We start from the raw sequence: 15,103 nt of genomic DNA, 5'->3' as shown, positions 1-15,103 counted from the left end.
TTGGGCCTTCTACTCTATGCGTGTCTTGATATCTTTGCTTACAGCTAAAACCCATTTGGAATTCTTCTATTTCCTTGAATTGAAATTTCGAATTAACAAATAAGAAGCTTCTGAGTTCTGAATTTTATCAATAAAAAATATATTTATTAAAAATATTCAGAATTCTGTATCGTGTGAATCCGTACTTGTCCGTATATATTACATATTTTCCACGGTTACAATTATAAAATTGGAACGTGCGTTAATGGCTAGGCAGCTAGATCCTTCACTTTGGTAAAAGCCATTATTTTATTACATTGTTTTCAAATTTTTATCCAGGCTTATTCAACTGAAACTATGTCCCTATTCTGCGGTAACTGTACCGAAATGTCCAATTGTCCATCTTGTACATAGGGCGAGATGCTTCGATATAAAATCGTATCGTCAGTATCGAGATAATTTCGTTAATAAACACGAGAAAATGAAATGTTCGAATCATTTAATTTGATGGGAACGCACTGAAAGCCCATTTTCGATCTTCCATCCAAATCATGCCACGTCATATAAATTTATATACCGGTTTTGTCCTTTTTTATTTATCAAAAAATAAAAAATATTGAAAACCGGGTTTTGTAATACCGGTTTTCTTTTCTAACCCGATTTCTCTCTATGAAATCTTATGCCTTTCCTCTTCCTCAAATCTCTCAGCCGAGCAATCTATTCCCACATTTCACCGCCATCCCTCTCTCTCTTATCCATCGTTTTGACAGTTGGTATTCAAATCCTCAGTCAAAGTAGGGTTTCACTTTTTTCTTGCTCTCTCAGGTGTCAACCCTCAAGCCCGCTTCTCTCTCTGATACATTGATCAGTTTGTTTCCGTCTTCAAGTCCAACACGATAACGGCAGATGTCTTGACCGAGTTGCAGATTACCGAGTTCTTAAAAGCCTTTTGTCTGTAGATGGAGACGATGTGTTCTACAAATATAATACCCTAACCCTGCTGATAAACGAGAGAGAGAGAGAGAGAGAGAGAGGAACAGGTCATTCAAGATTTTCACATCAAAAGTTTTATTTATTTTATTTTATTTTAGAATTATCTCAAAGCATTCTTCCGGTAATTAATTTCCTTCTTTTTCCTCTTCTGACGTCAATACATTGTTCCAATCGACGTGACAACTGACAAGTTGTGAATGGGAGGGCCGAAAATGGCCCTCTTTTCAGTGGGAGTCCGTATTGAATTTTAACGCTTTCCACTGGGTTTCTCTTTAAACGCTCTGAATCAGAGCATTTATGGCGGATAACGCCATTCGAGGAAAGATCTGAAGGGAGTTCCTTGGTTAGAGACTTTTAGAGTGCGATAGCGAGAAGAGGAGATGGCAGAGAAGAATGCGGGAAAGAGGAAGAAGCAGCTTCAGTTGTTGAGATGTTCGGTTCAGAATTACGATTGGGGGAGAATTGGAGAAGAATCCAAGGTTGCAGAGTTGTTTCTGCTGAATTCCGGGATGGAAATCCAAAACGATAAGCCATATGCGGAATTATGGATGGGAACTCACAATTCTGGACCTTCATTTTTGATTCTAGGCAACCGAGATGGAGGTTCCGGGTTGGAGCCGTTAAGCCTGAAGTCGTGGATTTCGGAAAACCCTCATGTACTTGGCGAGAAGGTTGTTGAGAAGTGGGGTGCTGATCTTCCTTTCTTGTTCAAGGTATAGGGCCGTAGGCTTTAAGCAGAATTCAAGTTTTCTGATTCTTTCGTTCTGGATCTTCATTTCTGTATCTCGCTCTCTTGAATTTCAGAAGAATTCTTCTACTTTAATTATAATTTGAATTTCTTCCGCAGTCTAATTGGTTCTCCACTTGTACTAAAGTTCTGATTTTTCTTCTTCAATTCTCTGCTGTTGTCAGGTACTTTCAATTGCAAAAGCCTTGTCAATACAGGCTCATCCAGACAAGGCATTAGCAGAGACTTTACATGCAACACAGCCGACTGTGTACAAGGATGATAATCACAAACCTGAAATGGCTTTGGCACTCACAGAGTTTGAGGCATTGTGTGGATTTGTCAGCCTTGAGGTAACGTACCGAAGTTCTTATCCAAGTAGACTACGTGTTTTTAGTTGAATAATGCAACTTACCATATTCGCGTATGTATTCTGATGGATTCTGAGTGGCCTAAACCTGATAAGTTATCTAATAACTGGCAGAGGGTGGATCTTGAGCATGATGAGGCTGATAAATCATCAAATAACCAACAAGCATTTATTATCCTTTTTCCTATCAGTTTGATCTCTCTCTCTCTCTCTCTCTCTCTCTCTCTCTCTGATGCAGAATAGATGGGCTGTCGTTAATTTGTAGTTTAACGTGCAAGGATTCCGATGACTACTGGTAAAATTCATCTAACATTCTATCAGTTTGGTCTCTCTGTCTTTGGGATTGTTTAGTTGGTAGTAGGAAAGCTTGGAACATTTCCACTAATCTCGTGCGACATGCAATTTTCGGTACAATTCCCAATACATAGAATTTTTGGAAGATATTCTAGCTTTTAGGAGTTTCACACCATGAGTGGCACATGGGGAACCTACAACCATTTGGTTTTTTGACATGCTTTTCTTGTTACCATTTGATAGAGTTTAGATGGTTTAGTGCAAATATTAATCATTACATCTGGATCCATCATTCTTTTTCTCCTTTCAATAATGGAAGTTAAATACTGATATGGTTGAATTGCTGTCAAGGTTAAATAGTTAAGTCAGCCTTGTAAAAAAAATGATTTTACTTTTATCACGTGGTTGTGCTGGAGTTGTTTAGAGATTCCTTTCTTTGTGAAGGAAACAAGATGAAGAATCACTCTATCTAAATGGCAGTCATATTTGTTTCATTAGCTTTGCTGTATTACATTTAGCAGTTGCTTGCATGAATTCAGGAGACTGCTTCTCAAAGGGGCTAGGTGGGATGATAAAATCTAATAGTTCATGTGCATGTAATGCATATGCAAAATTGGAAATGCAACAAAACTTCTCTAGTTCTATCAATGATTACTCATGTATCAGAATACAACTGGCTCATCCAATAACTGTTACAAGACAATTTCTGTTTCATTGCATTGACAGACTTGCACCGCCCCTTGTTTTCATTTGCCCCTTTAATCCTCTGATGGAGTGATTTAGTTCTTTCATGTATTTTGTAGTTCCCCCTTCCCCTGGTACTGGGGGTACAGGTGCATCCTTTACACAATGATTATGTTGATTATTTCACTTGTAGGCCATATGAGAGGATATAAGCTAAGACAAAATATGATAAGACTAAGATACCTACTTAAATGACGCATCATGTTACTTGTTCACCTTTATTGCACCTGAATCCCAGAATGACTTATTTGTAAGAATTTCAACATTTGTGCAGGAACTTAAGAATGTGCTTCTTTCTGTCCCTGAGATCATAGAACTGGTTGGTAGTAAAAGTGCAGGTGAAATTTTACATGCCAATAAGCAAGATGGGGAGGAGAAAATAAAAGCCATGCTACAGTCAATCTTCACCCAACTTATGTCAACAAGTGAAGATGAAATTTCAGGAGCAGTATCCAAATTGAAAACCCGTCTGAACATGGAAAACAAGGTAAATATGGAATTCTTTCTTTTCGTTGTTTCCTTTTCTGCATAATTCATTTATTAATGTTTTTATTGACATTATTTAATACACATGAGTATAACCTCAGATGCCAAGTTTATTGTAAAATAGAAACACAATGCTTTCTTGGGTGCACTGATCAATATCTTGTATTTCAGAAACTTCTTTATTACCTCTTTCTAAGGTATTGAATCTCTTTAAGTTTCTAAATTCTGCCTCACTAACTTTAATATGACGTTTGAATAGTTATATATGTGTTAGTCTTCGATCTAGGGATGTATTGGTGTGGAATCCTCATGCCCCCTTTTTGGGGATGTCAATGGGGGATTAAGTGGTAAACCCACATTGACCAGACCTGTTGGGTTAGGGTCAGATCAGCCTTAAGTTGGTCTGGGGGTGGATTCAGGTTGGATCTGTCTCCTACCAGGCCCAACTCATTAACATTATAGTATTGAAACATTGATAAATATATCCTTAGTTCACTATAGGTATACTATGTGTGTAATGAGGTGGAGTAGGTTTGGTATCTTACGTCATTTGGTGGGGTTGGGTCGGATTTTAATGTGCTTTCGTATCAGGTTCAGTTTGAACAAAAGCCCATACCAAACCCAACCTTTTGACATCTCTACACCTGTTGCTTGTTTGAAGAATCTGGAATATCACAAGTAAAATTATGGCTAAACTAAATGTTAGTTTAATCAGACCACCTTTAACCATATGATTTAATTATGATCCATCCAATAGTGGGTTTTGATACTCAACAATGGGATGGATGGAAAATTCTGGGGCGTTGTCTATTTAAATCCAGATTCTAGCATCCTCCAGATTTAGCTTTTAAAGGAATTTGGATAGTATACTAGAATCTGAGTTGTGGTCAAATTGTGTTGTGGTTCAGTTTTTATGGCCTTAATTATAGAAACCAAGCTAAGGAATGTCTTGATCTTAGAAATTAGAAAATCCTTTCCTTGGGTGTTCTCTTCAGTTTACTGAATCCAGAAACTTGTAGATTCCTGGAGTTACCATTGTTAACAAATTTGTGCAAGACAATCAGATATGCAAGCTAAAGAAGGAGGAGAAAGCCTCAGGTTTTCTCCCCCTTTTTCTTCCTTCTTGTGTGAGGTTGCTGTGAGAAGAAAGAAACTGCTGTGATTGCTAATCTCATTTCCCTAGATTCTTGTTTAGATGTATATTTTGATATATGTAAAACAGGCATTCTAGCAGACCTCTTCTTGGCTTCTTGCTTCTTATTCTCCAGTACGTTTAGGGGCTCGACCCCTTTTCTCCTTTGATTTGTAAAACAGGAGTTCTGCCCTTCATCATCATCATCTTCATCTTATTATTAACATTTTATGACAAAAAAGGGGTCCTACCCATTGTTTTGTTCTTTTATATATTTTCCATTGCTCCAACCATATATTTGATATTTCTACAGTTACATGTGTGTAATTTTCATCTGGAAAAGGACAGAACCCATGCATATAACGCCAGAAATCAAAGAGAAGTAATGAAGGTCTAAAAACACAAGAAACGATTAACTTCTTTTTCTTTATTTTTATTTTTTATTTTTTGAGGGGTGGGGGGAGGTGAGGGGGTACTTAGGGGAAAAAATATCCTTGTAGATGGCTGAGAGAGAAAGAGATAGAAATGTTTGAATTGTCGAGAAATGGTTCTGAAGCAGAAGCACAATAGATAGGCACTTTTTTACTAAGTCGAGATCCTCCTATTTGTATGGTTTTGTTCAAGCCTTGGATGAATGTTTATGCCAGTAAGATAATCTCTACTGCAGAAATCTTTTTAAGGCTTCTTTAACAAAGCTTGGGGATGAAATTAAAACAACATGGGGAGGTTGCAACTTGCAAAGGCTGTATTGCACAAAATGGTTATATGGAAAGCCTGCAATCTAAAGGTGATGAAGGTGTAGGAACTGGACCCAACTGGCTTGATTTAAACTGCCAACTAATAGAGATCACAACAGTTGTTGCGAAATCATAGCCAATTCAATGGCTTATGAAGAATCTGAGAAGATTCAATTCTTACACTGGTTTAACAGTGTGACATTGGTTTACACTAGGACAATAGTTGGGTGTGCATATAGACAAAGAAACATTAGTGGTGATACATCAACACCATTACCATTACAGCTATGTTCAGTTGCTCAGCAGTGGCAGAAAGTATGAAGTATCATTAAAGCTTTGCACTTGGATTCAGAAGTAAAGTTGCAGAATGTAACTACAGAACGTAACTACAAATAGTGGTCTAACCAATATTATAAAACTTCTGCAGAAGCCAAAGAGGACTGACACCATGGGACTTCAAAGCAATGATTACAAATATAATGGAGTTGCATTGTAAATTTGAGTTAACTTCTTTTCATTAGGTCCCAAGAGTATTGAATGCTATTGCTCATGCTGTAGAAAAGGAACTAAGGGCCCGTTCGGTTCGCAGGAATAGGGGTCTGGAATCAGAATCGGAATGGGCCATTCCAATTTCCGATTCCAACTGTTTGGTTGGGCGGAATTGGAATCCCATACCCATTCCTGATGGAATGGCATTCCCCCATTTGAGGGAATGATCATTCCCTCCCCCTCCCTTGGGAATGAAATCTCATTCCAGTTTATTCCAATTCCTATCTGAACCAAACAGACTACGGGAATAGACCATTCTGATTCTGATTCCGAAGGATTTCAATTCTGATTCTGATTCTGACTGAACCAAATGGACCCTAAATGGTTTGAATTGGCATTCCACCCGCATGTATTGCTAACATTGTTGTGGTCCTCAGTCCTCTTCCCAAACTGATTATGAGTCCTATAAAACAAAGGAGGTGAAGAAAATTGGTATGTTTGATAAAATAAAGCTTTAGTAATTAGTAAATAGACTAATAACATACAATCATAATTATACTTCTAACACGCAATGTATGCAGATATATAGTCTTCTATTCCGAACTAGAATTTGGCGGTAGAATCTAGTAGAATCTGGATTCTAAATGAATATTCAGACAGGTATCCAAACTAGATCCAAGATTCTAGAATCAAATTTCCAAGATGTGATTTTGAAAACATTTTTAGAATCAAGAACCTTATTCTGAACTGCTATCCAAAAAGGCAGTTTATCATGTGGAAGGGCATAATTCTAGTTCTGCGAGAATCCACAAAAGAAAAGGAAAAGAAATCTTCCCTTCCTCCATTATGAATTGGGTTTAAAGAGTAAATACTTGTTTGAATATAATGTTACATATTCATTTGCTCGAAAGAACAAATGTCATGCAAATAACAAGCATAAGAATGTGTGTAATTCATTGTTCCTGTGCCTACTTACTGTTTTCTGTTCTTTAAAGAGATACAGGATAGATTAGAACAGGAATTGCATCTTCCCTAGTTGTTTACTTGCCTATGGCTGTATAGCATAAATAAGATGGTGACTTTCCAAAATACCATGTATTTATTTGTTTTTATGCAGAATTCTTGTTAAGTTTTCAACTGAACTCCATTTATTTGTTTGAGATTTTATTAGATGAGGCAATTGACGGAGAAGGAGCAGTTGATTTTGCGTCTAGAGAAGCAATATCCAGGTGATATTGGTGTTATATCATCTTTCTTTCTCAACTATGTGAAGCTTAATCCCGGCGAAGCATTGTATCTGGGAGCAAATGAACCTCATGCATACATCTTCGGCGAATGTATAGAATGTATGGCAACTTCAGACAATGTTGTTCGTGCAGGCCTCACCCCCAAATATCGGGATGTCCACACTCTTTGTTCCATGTTGACATACAGACAGGTAAGACCTTAGCAGTAGCCAGTTAAGTAACCATATTTGAAACCCCCCACCCCACCCTCCAACCACCACCAAAAAAATAAAAAGGAAAAGAAAAAGAAACTCTACTGTGTTACCATTCGGTCACACTGGCTACACCTAATTCATTGGTTCCTGCAGGGCTTTCCTGAAATTCTGCAGGGGGTTCCCCTAAATCCATACACAACAAGATATCTTCCACCCTTTGAAGAATTTGAGGTTGATCGATGTGTTCTTCCCAAGGGGGCATCAGTAAAATTTCCTGCAGTTCCAGGACCGTCCCTGTTTGTAGTCACAACAGGAAGGGGGACAATACAAACAGAGTCATCCAGTGCTGATGCAATTGTGCAGGGTTGTGTTCTTTTTGTGCCAGCAGATACAGAACTTGGTGTAACTGCCATGGATGGTTTACAACTATACAGGGCTGGAGTTAATAGCAAATTTTTTGAGCACTAAAATCAGAACACAGAAGGTAGCAGCATGCTTTGTCGTGCTGCCCCCTGGTCTATGTATGTATAATAGGAGTTAGCAACAATACAATAGTGAAAGGAAAGTTACACGAATAATAGAGAGTATTTATTACATGATGAGTGATGATCCACCCTGGTATGCTATTGTTGTGTGCTCACAGTACACATTGTATGCTTGTTTTGTGGCTTTCCCATGATTATCCCATCTTTTGTCTGGGGACACAGGAGATATTTCCCTTTTTCTCTTGTGATTTTAGGACAATGTAAAGGGAAAAGGTGAGGGTTGACATGGTGGATGCAGACCATTGATACAATGAGAAACATTTGAATTACTGTACCCAGGTTTCTGTTTTCATGTATTCAATGCTTCACTGTTGTATTGCATTGTCCTCTGTAAATTGATGACTTTCTCTTCTTTTTTTTTTTTTTTTTGAGAAAGGTAATGCACTATAAAAGGCAAAAACAAGACATATAAAGCCCTGGTCAAAAAGAAATAGAACCGGGGGAAGGAAACTAAAGAGCTGATCACACTTCTGATCTAGATACAAAAAGATTTCTATGATCAATAAAAGAACTGAAAGATAAATCCTTCAGCTGTCTATACACTGCAGTCCATGAGTAAATTCTTCCCCATAAGATTTTTAAAATTGTATCATCTGTTTGTATTTGTTTTCAAAGATTCTCCTATTTCTCTTAGTAGAGATAGTTGATAGACTATTAGTGTGTGTGGCTCCAACCCCACACTTTATTTTTACTGTTTATTTCTTTATATTACAGTTATGATAGTTGGGCCGATTGGGCCATATTTGTGTTCTTTTGTTTTTTAAGTAGGGGTATTAGAGTAACTCTACTTCTTGTAAAGTTATAAACATAAATAAGATTCAGTGGGGTGGCAAGACTAATTTAACCACACCCTTTCTCTTCTTTCTAAATTACATAAAAAAACATATCGTTTTTCTTATTCTTTTATTCAAGTTGGTATCAGATCAAGGCAAAGAAAGATTAGGGTTCTCATGTGAGTCTGATCTGGTCGGTTATATGAAAACTCTTTAGAACTGGATTTTCTGCGGTAGTGCCTGGTTCTTGGAGGTTGTTGGAGTATTGGAAACTGCCCAAGGAGTTGAAAGATTCTTGGAGATTGCCCGGTGACCAAGAAGAATCAAAGAAATCATATTTGACCAAGATTAGGGTTTCAATTTGCGGTGGCGACCAGTTTTCTTCTAAGAAAGGTACAATTTTTAGCAAAGTCTATCTTGGTAGTTTAAGCCTCTCTATAAGCAGTGGCTAATAAACCCTAGTATTATATCCTGTTGTTTTCTCCTTTTTAAACCCTGCGATACGATGGGTTTCTTGGGGACTCAAAGACTGATTTTTTTTATTGTTGATGAACTAGGGAGTTGATTATTGACTATGGATGCTTTCTTGGAAAGTGATTATCGATCGAGACTGAGTTTTTTTATGGTTGTTCCTAACTGTTAACAAATTCTAGGTTAGTTTGTCTTTCAATTCCTTAGGGTTTCAGCATAAAAGTTCCTTTTTGGGTTATTTTCTTGAAGGTTTGACTGGTTAGTGTTCTACATAAGAACGCTGGAAATGAGTTAAAAACTCAAGGGGAAGGATTTTTATGGACCGGTAGTATGACTAAAAAACTCTTTTCGGGTTACCACTGTTAGGTTTGACGGAACCAATTATTTGGAATGGGCCCAATCTGCAATGGTGGCCATTGGAGGTAGACGTAAATTAGGTTATGTGACTAGAGATACAAAGAAACCAGCCAAGGATGACATATCACATCCCAAATGGGTTCAAGAGAACTATTTGGTGATGACTTGGCTCAACAACTCTATGCAGCCTCACATCAGTCGAAACTACTTATGGGCAAAATAGCCAAGGAGATTTGGGATACCATGAATGAGACATACTCCCAATTCCTTAATGTTGTTAGAGCTTATGAACTGAAGTGTGAAGTGAATAATCTCAAGCAATGGGGAGAAATCTGTCTCAATGTACTTTGCTACTCTAAAATCCCTATGTCATGAAATTGATCACTTGAAAACTATTGAATGGGAAAGTCAAAGGGATGTAGCAACATATAGAAAGTTGGTTGAAACAAATAATGTTTGAGTTCTTAACTAGTTTGAACTCAGATTTTGACATTGTAAGACAACAACTTCTTACTAGGGAGAGTGACATTATCTCAAGCCTATTCATTGGTTCACAGTGAAGAGAGTAGGAGAAATGTTATGTTATCACATTAGCCTATAGAATCGGCCTTAGTAGCAACAAAACCTAAGGTTGGAGGGGAGAAGGAAAGGGAAATAAAAAAGGCAGATAAAATGGACATTTTTTGTGATCATTGCAAGAAACCAAAACATATCAGGGACACTTATTGGAAATTGCATCCCCACCTAATGCTAGTGAGACTCATAAACAAGAAGGGAAGTGCTAATGTGGTAGTTATTACAGGCAATGCATCCACTTTTAGCACAAGGACCACATCCTTAGATGACTTAGTTGTTATCTGGGCTGCCTTGACACAATTAGAGAGTGAAGCTGGTATTTTTGGGTCGTCATCTCAGCCTTTAACTACTATTGCTAATCCTACCTTAGCCTTTGCTCACTCAGGTACAAGAGCTACAGCATATCATACTTCAGCCCCAGGTAACAACACTAAACCCTTCTAGGTAATAGATTAATGTGTTTATGACCATATGACTAGTTTATCCACCTTGTTTACCACCTATTGTTTATCCTTTGACAGAGAAAAAGTGTATATTGTTGATGGTGCCCTTGTACCTATTTTTGGCAATAGAGACATTAGATTGTCTGATGCCATCTCTCTATCCTCAATTTTGCATGTCTATAAGCTTAGTGTTAACTTGCTTTCAGTTAATAGTATTAATAAGAATCAAAACTGTTTAATGACATTTTTCACTAATCGTTGTGTTTTTCAGGATATGGAAACAAGAAAGGTGATTGGGATTGGACGTGAGATGAATGGAGTTTACTTGCTTGAGCATCCATAGAGAAAGGAGAGTGAAGTTGGGAGATTGTTTGTTTCTGTCTTTGGGACAGATTGTGCTTTGACATAACTGATTAAGTCATTTGTCTTTTGGGTCTTTGAGGAGTTTATTTTCAAATTTGTTTGAGTCAATCCAAGTGTCTAGTTTGAGGTGTGAAAATTGTGAACTTGTAAAACATTGTTCATCAACTTATTCTTTTAGCAATAAAAGAAATAATCTTCCTTTTAAAATTGTGCATACAAATGTTTAGAGGCCATATCATATTCCTACTATGGGGGCGTACAAATACTTCTTGTTATTTGTTGATGATTATATATGTTTCTCGTAGATTTACCTTATTTATTCTCAAGATGAGGTCCCCTCTCTGACCCAGGCTTTCCATCAAATGGTACTAACCCAATTTGAAATCAAGATCAAAACTCTCGGATATGATAATGCTAATGAGTACTTTGCAAAACCCTTGGCATCATATCTCCTAGATTATAGAGTCATTCATCAGAGCACTTGTCCCCGTACACCTCAACAGAATGGAGTTGCTGAGAGAAAAAAAAATAGACATATCTTGGAGGTAGCCAGAAGCATCATGCTCAACTCTAATATTCCAATACACTTCTACGGGGATGCAATCCATACAACTGTTTACCTTATTAACAGAATTCATTCATAGGTTCTAGACATGAAAACACCTTTCAACCTTCTATATCCAGACAAGGACATGTTCACTATTCCCCTTAAAACTTTTGGGTGTATTTGTTTTGTTCAAATCTTTGGACCTAATCACTCCAGATTTGATCCAAAAGTTGTTAAATGTATTTTCCTTGGGTATGCACAAAATCAAAAGGGGTATTACTATTGTGAGCCTATTTGGGAGAGATGTTTTATGTCCATGGATGTCCCCTTTTTTGAGGATATGCCCTACTATCATAGGGATTCTCCTCAAGGGGAGAGTAATGAGAAAGGGATTCCAACCCCAAAAGTTCCATTACCGATTCCAATTACTGAGGGGGAGTGTCCTGAAGTGGGTTGTTAGAAATGCATGGAGTTGAGAATGTATCACAGATAGTGGTGAAGGCAGGTTGATTCCTGTCCTCAACAATCCAGGCCGATCTCAACACGTTCTACAACTTCAGATCTAGACACTACTCCCACTGCTGCAGACACTTAGACTAACACTATTGAGCCTCAGCTTCTTCCTTTAGATGACCTTGATCTCCTAATTATAATTTGTAAAGGGAAGCATCATTGTATTTCACCACTGCTCATTGTCTCATATTTCCTTTCTTAAAATTGTCTCTCAGAATCCTATAGATCTTTCCTGGCATCTATTGCTACTATTCCTATACCCAGAATAGTGCAAGAAGCTCTATTGATACCTGAGTGGAAAGAAGCGGTGAAAGTAGAAATTGATGCTCTTGTTTAATAACAATACATGGAAACTAGTTGACCAGCCTAAGAGGAAGAAACCTATTGGATGGTTCTATAGAGAGATATAAGGACATGTTAGTTGCAAAGGGATTCACACAAACTTATAGCATAGATTATATGGAAACCTTTGCACCAGTTGCCAAAATGAACACTATCAGAGTCTTGCTATCTATTGCTACAAACTTCTCATGGCAACTGTTTCAGATGGATATCAAGAATGCATTTCTCAATGAAGATTTACAAAATGAGGTGTATATAGAGTTACCCCTTGTTTTTACAGTACAGAAGCAGGAAAGAAAGTTTGTCGACTGAAGAAGGCTTTATATGAGCCGAAGAAATCTTCAAGAGCTTGGTTTGATTGGTTTAGACTAGCTTTGAAAAAGTTTGGTTACATGCAAGCTCAGTCAGATCATATTCTCTTCTTTAAGAAAACAAACTCCTTGACTTTACTTGTTGTCTATGTGGACGACATTGTGGTGACGGGAAGTGATATTAGTGAGATTGAATCCCTTAAGCAGCATCTTCACAAAGAATTTGAAGTGAATGACTTGGGGGAATTGTGCTATTTCCTAAGAATTGAGGTAGCTCAATCTAAGCATGGCATTTTTATCTCTAAAAGAAAATATGTCCTTGACTTTTGGAAGAAACTAGAAAGTTAGGACTAAAGTCTGCTAACACACCCATTGAATTGAACCATAAAATAAGTGTAGAAAGTGGAGAACTTCTTGAAGATTGGGTTATGTATTAGAGGTTGGTTGGGAAACTTCTTTATCTTTGCCCAACACAACCAGATATTTTATATGCTGTCAGTGTTGTTAGTGAGTACATGCATTCTCCTAGGACCACTCACCTTCTTGCGGTGGAAATGATACTTGCTTACTTAAAGAGATGCCCAATGAGAGGCATACTCTTCAAAAATAGTGATCACATGAAGATAAAGGTATATACAAATGTTGATTGGGCTAGATGCATTGATGACAAAAGACCTACCTCTAAGTATTGTGCATTTATAAAGGGAAACATTGTTTCCTAGAGAATCAAGAAACAAAATGTTGTTGCTCGCTCCAATGCTGAAGCTAAATTCAGGTCCATGGCAATTGGTGTTGCAGAAGTATTATGGCTGAAATCTTTGCTTGATGAGCTAGGAATTGACTATGAGAAACTTCTGATGTTGTATTGTGATAATCAAGCTACAATTTACATTGCCCACAACCCAATACAGCATGATAAGGCTAAACATATCGAGGTGGACATACATTTTAACCGAGAGCAAGTTGCATCTCAATGAGTGTGTTTTCCTTATATTGCCTCAGACATGCAGCTAGCTAATCTCTTTACTAAAGCAATCACAAAAATCAAGTTAGAGACAAATTTACACAAGTTGGGAATGACAAATATCTATACCCAACTTGAGGGGGAGTGTAGAGATAGTTGATAGACTATTAATGTGTGTGAGTGTGTGTGTGTGTGTGTGTATTTGGTTCCAGCCCCACACTTTATTTTTATTGTTTATTTCTTTATATTACAATTATGGTAGTTGGGTCGATTGGGTCATATTTGTTTTTTTTTTATTTTTTAAGTAGGGGTATTAGAGTAACTCTACTTCTTGTAAAGTTATAAATATAAATAAGATTCAACCAAATAGACCAAATCATTGCTTCCGGAATCACTTCCCACAAAACTCTCCCTCTCTCTTTGATAGACCCATAAGTTGCTAGCACCACAACAAGGAGTTTAGGTCTTTTGGGAAGCAGAAACTAACCCAAAGCTTTCCCCCAGATCATACTAGCAAACTTACAATGAATGAATAGATGATGTGCATCTTCTGAAGCTGGCCTGTATAAGCTACATCTGCTTGGCTCCACCACCAATCCCCTTTTTTTCCAGTGAATCTGTTGTTAGGCATTTTTTGAGAGTGGTCATCCATAACAGGAAGGCTACTTTAGGTCGCACAATAGACTTCCAAACTCTCTGCTTTGGGAAATTCCCTTCCTCCCCTCTGTTTAACCTTTTATAGGAGTTAATAGAGAAAACCCCCAAGTGATCTCCCAACCAGATTCTTCTATCCGGCATAGAGAAATCAGGTCTAAAAGAACTAAGGGCTTGCATCATCTCCATCCAGTGGGCTATTTCCCAATCATTCAGTTTTCTTCTAAAAGTGGGACACTAATCTCTTGTAACTCTATCATGGAAGTAAACTTCAACTATCAGGCAGTCTTTGTTTTGAGCTACCTCATATAGAGCTGGGAATATCTCCTTCCAAGGGCACTCTCCACAACACCAGTCCTTCCAGAAAAGCTCCTTTGATCCATCACAAATTTCAAACTTAATTCCCCTATTAAACTCTGTAGTTGATTTCTGAATTCCTTTCCATATTGAGCAACCATAGTCCATAGGATATACTGGATTCTCCTAGATCTCATTAAAGTTGGTAGAGCCATATTTAGCCAAAATAACTCTTCTCCAAAGATTGTTAGATTGCTCATTCCACCTCTAGAACCATTTGCCCAAGCAGGCCAAGTTGAACTTTCTTAATATCTTCACTCCTAGGCCTCCAGCTTTCCTTGGTTTACATACCCTATTCCAATTGACTAGGTGAACTTTGGACTCATCCTTCCACCCCTTCCATAAAAAATCTATCATCCTCTTCTTAATTGTTCTTGCTACATCCTCAGGAATTGAGAAGAGAGAAAGCAAGTAAGTTGGTAACAAGAAAAGCACATTTTTAATTAGAGTCGGCTTCCCTCCTTTAGACAGGCCAACTTCCTCTCTACCCTCTCC

The 15,103-nt window shown here is 37.7% G+C and overlaps 1 protein-coding gene across 1 annotated transcript; it reads left to right on the top strand.

Annotated features, from left to right (window-relative positions):
- The first annotated feature begins 613 nt into the window (after positions 1 to 613).
- Positions 614 to 8,258, top strand: LOC148854872 (mannose-6-phosphate isomerase 2-like). Its single transcript, XM_088983615.1, has 5 exons — positions 614 to 1,685; positions 1,885 to 2,052; positions 3,382 to 3,594; positions 7,123 to 7,389; positions 7,546 to 8,258. Exons 1-5 carry the CDS (start codon positions 1,353 to 1,355, stop codon positions 7,858 to 7,860), a joined length of 1,296 nt encoding a protein of 431 aa, XP_088839741.1. The 5' UTR covers positions 614 to 1,352; the 3' UTR covers positions 7,861 to 8,258.
- The last annotated feature ends 6,845 nt before the right edge of the window (positions 8,259 to 15,103 follow it).

This window comes from Nelumbo lutea, chromosome 4 (assembly GCF_056320005.1).
Source record: "Nelumbo lutea isolate HS-2025 chromosome 4, American lotus-T2T, whole genome shotgun sequence".
Classification (NCBI taxonomy): Eukaryota; Viridiplantae; Streptophyta; class Magnoliopsida; order Proteales; family Nelumbonaceae; genus Nelumbo; species Nelumbo lutea.
The sequence above is the reverse complement of the archived record's forward strand: the minus strand, read 5'-3'. Positions and strand labels throughout refer to the sequence as shown.